The sequence below is a fragment of the Austrofundulus limnaeus genome, unplaced genomic scaffold (assembly GCF_001266775.1).
Source record: "Austrofundulus limnaeus strain Quisiro unplaced genomic scaffold, Austrofundulus_limnaeus-1.0 Scaffold6, whole genome shotgun sequence".
Taxonomy (NCBI): Eukaryota; Metazoa; Chordata; class Actinopteri; order Cyprinodontiformes; family Rivulidae; genus Austrofundulus; species Austrofundulus limnaeus.
Window position 1 is genome coordinate 820,134 of NW_013952408.1, and position 4,065 is coordinate 824,198.

General features: G+C 35.6%; 1 protein-coding gene across 1 annotated transcript in view; it reads right to left on the minus strand.

Moving 5' to 3' along the window:
* Positions 1–2,095, minus strand: part of LOC106533179 (aquaporin-1) — a 3,403-nt gene extending 1,308 nt beyond the window's left edge. Inside the window, exon 1 of the mRNA XM_014029422.1 lies at positions 1,615–2,095. Within this exon, the coding sequence (XP_013884876.1) occupies positions 1,615–1,977 (363 nt within the window). The 5' untranslated portion in view covers positions 1,978–2,095. The remainder of the gene's footprint in view (positions 1–1,614) is intronic.
* Positions 2,096–4,065: the final 1,970 nt, after the last annotated feature.

The following is a 4,065-nucleotide window of genomic DNA, read 5'->3' on the forward strand; positions in this document are numbered from 1 at the left end:
AAATAGGACGTCTAAATATGAGCACAACAAAAAGTGTCCAGCAGATGGCAGACAAGATTATTATGGGTTCTAAGATTTCATTTGTTGTAAGAGACCAAACAGGTAAACAGTACGACATAGTTGAGAGTATAATGGCATGAAGATAGATATTTGAAACAGAAGATGTCAGATTGGATCTAATTTTTGAACAAATGTATAATTTCTGTTTCAACTGTCTTCTTGTCTTCTTGAAAGGAAAAATTGAGTCAAATCAAGTATTTCAAGAATCTTTCCAAGTAAAATTTTCTTACTCCATTGGCAGAAATGTTTGACTTAATTCGAGTGAAATTTTCAGACTGATAAATCTTACATTCTGAAAACAAGATTATTCTTCTTACACAATCAGTTAGTCAATGAGTCTCAAAACAAGATCAAAAAGATGTTTTGACTGGAAATAAGATTTGAAAACTGGGTTAGGTGGACATTTCTTGCAGTGTGGTACTGAATTATCTAGGAAGAAATTAAAGCATGAAAAGCGACAGCCTAAACAGCATCGCTTCAAAGCCTGTAGTGTTCTGAAAGCAGAAGCTGAACAAAATCACAAAGATGTTGAAAATTTCAAACTCTGAAGTATTAGCTCACAGCTACACTGCAAAAACTGTCCATCTTACCAAGTTTTAAAATCTTATATCCAGCCAAAAATTCTTTTTGATCTTGTTTTAAGACTGATTTACTAAACAAGAACTGATTGTGTAAGAATAATCTTGTTTTCAGAATGTGTAAGATTATTTGTCTTGTTAGCCTGAAAATTTGACTCAAATTAAGTCAAAATATCTGCCAGTGGACTAAGAAAATTTTACTTGGCAAGATACTTGAAATAAGAAAAAAATTATCAAGTATTTCAAGAAGTCTTACCAAGTAAAACTTTTAGTCCATTGGCAGATATTTTGACTTAATTTGAGTCAAATTTTCAGGCTAACAGGACCAATAATCTTACACAATCTGAAAACAAGATTATTATTCTTACACAATCAGTTCTTGTTTAGTAAATCAGTCTCAAAACAAGATCAAAAAGATATTTTTTGGCTGGATATAAGATTTTAAAACTTGGTTAGGTGGACATTTTTTGCAGTGTATCTGAGGCCATTTTATAAACCTTTACATTTAATTCTAAGATTTGCAAGCGCAAACAGCAGTGACTAGCTGTAGCTCCTTTGGTGAAGCCTTTAGGGACATAGATAAACATTTCTGCTGGATTATTTGTGATGCTAAATGGACCCTTCAGTTTTGCTTCACTCAGCCTAGCGGTTAGCTCACCAAAAGTAATTTTTTTCCAAGTTATTTTACTTTGAGAGTGATCTACAACAGTTCTTTAAAAACATCTCAATTACCTGTTTAACCCTATGGCAAGAGACCCTTAACTGCACACAAACATGCTAAGTGATAGCACAAGTTTGTCATTTAAATYAAAACAACCACCAGCTGTTCACCAATAAGGCAGAGCACAGGACACCACTTTCACATTACCCAGATTTGGCTGAAAACAMTCCTCTAAATACCATCCAGTCTTTGGATTAAATGTAATTTGTTACAAATTTGCACAAATAAATTGGATACACATGGATCCATTCTTACCTTGTTAACACCAAGGGAGTCTGTGTTTGCTGGCCTGACACCATACACAATAGCACTGCCAGCCACAGCACCCAACATCTGAGCTAGCATGTAGAAAAAGGCCCTGAGAAAACTGATCTGGCAGGTGGCCAGCAGGCCCAAGGTGACGGCAGGGTTCAGGTGAGCGCCGCTCACGTGGCGTGTGCACTGCGTCAGCGTGGCAGCAGCCAAACCAAAGGCGAAAGCCACTTTTAACTCCTGGTCAGGAAAGGAGTTATTGTGGCTTCCTATCGCTGCAGAGAGGCCAGTGAAAACAAAGAAGATCACTCCCAAACATTCGGCGAGAACGGCCCTCCAGAAAGCCCACAGTTTGATCTCCAACATGGCTGCTCAGACAAAGCTTCTGTGGCTTTTAACTGACGCACAGAAACCTGCTTCCACCAGCAGTTCTACAGGGGAAGTTGCAGCATGCAGGTAACGTTCACCTGTCCTTAGGACTGAGAGAAAAAATTAGTCCTGATTAAGAACAGGTGAGCCTTCACGTCTCAGTACTTTTCCAGTTCAGCTGAAGGCGGAGCTGTTTGCTGTTAATGGATTAAACAGGAAAAAAAGCTTAAATAATCTTTGACATCATCTGTTTTGTAATATTAAAAAGAATAGCTTATTTGCTAAAAACATGACACATCATAGATTTAGCGAAACAGATAAGACCCACTCATTGGAAAACTGTAATGATGAATAAGTTTCAGATAACCGYACTCTTTAATTCATCACACGAGGGGACAGTTTCAGCATAAATTATGAAAAAAGAAGTCCAGTTTAAAACACAGTTTTTGTGTACAAATTACTCACCAGATTTCTGTACTTAAATCTGTTCCAAGTATTTGGGCTGTGCTGAAAAATACTTTAAATAAGCTTAACTAAACTCGTCAAAATGATGCCATGTTAATGTAAGCTGCAATAAATAAAATAAAATAAAATAAAATAAAACAAAATAAGATAAAATAAAATAAAATAAAATAAAAAACAAAACTGAAAATGGCCTTTGAGGTCATTTTCTGTATGGATGTGTTTTTAAAATTTTGTGTAAGAGACAAACTTCATGTTAAAGTCATGTCAAATGTTTTCCTGGCCAATGCTTCAGTTGTTCTATTTTAAGTGTCGTTGATTGCATTGAAGTTGACATCAGTCATTTGCTGCCGTAAAGGAAATTTGACCTTTTGAAGTCATGACAAAAACAGCCCACTATATGCTTTTTCTGCTAAAAAAAATGATAGGTTAACATGTCACATCCTGTCTTCCTCTCAGGATGAAGCTTTTTTTTAAAAGTACGCCTTCTGCTTTTGGCTACACTGCTCCGAYTCCTTCATTTATCCTATCAAACTAACATACTTGCACGTTTTTTGCGGCATCAATATTTGCTGCATTATCTTTAACATAATTTCATCTAAATTGCAAAACAAGCGTGCATGAAAAGCRTTTAACTTAGAACACTGCCCAACATACAGTGTGCAATTTTTTTAAATATTGCATATTTATAATTTTGGAGCCAAATTACAATATCTTGAATGATGTTATTGCTTTACCCTTTAGCATTTCTTATTACTTAACCAGAGKAAAGGTTTTCCTGAGGTAACAAAGTCAGAGGCTGAACACGAAATGTCATCCTGTGCACAAAGAGCACAGTCATAACTGAACTGAAGGTTTTGCACTGATAGGCAAGTCAAAACAATAGACTCCAGTAAACGTTTGTTTCMGAGAAGTTAATTCATGTCAAGCCAACAAATAATTCACTTCCATTTTTCTTTTGTTTTTTATCTTGTGTGGTGTAAAGAATTTAAACGTTTTTCATTACCATTTGAAAACAATGGAGGGTTCAAAACAGTCAGTAAACCATAAAAATAACATTTAATGCAGTATAAGTGTGTTTTAATGCAAGCTATATAGTTCTTTTAACATAATGTTACTTTTCCAACTAAACCTAACCATGTAAATGTTTATTGCTCTCCTTAACCCATTGCTTTCTAATATCTAAACCTAAACATAATAAAGAAAAAACAAAGCAATCACATGATATAAGCTTACCTACACCTGCTGTCATTATTARCAATAAAAGAAGTATCGATCACATATGGTTTGCTGATTTGCAAAGAGACTAGAGCCCCAAAACAAACAACTGAAACCCAAAGGGAGGAAACATATTAAAGCACACAGGTCTTCTCTGCTGATATAAGAATGAGRAACATTTAGTGTGGGAGACATTATGGAAGGTCTGAGTCATGTGGAAGTGACAGGGCTGAGATGGAATCACTGCGACCACATTCAGATCAGATTCGAGCTGCATTTGGGCCACATTGTTTTAGCAAGTAAAAGACAACCAAAATCCTGTTAGTTTGCTTTTTATATTCAGAAACTGTGTGAGACTCATACGAAGCCAGCATAGCTATCCCTCCTATGATATATATATATAGG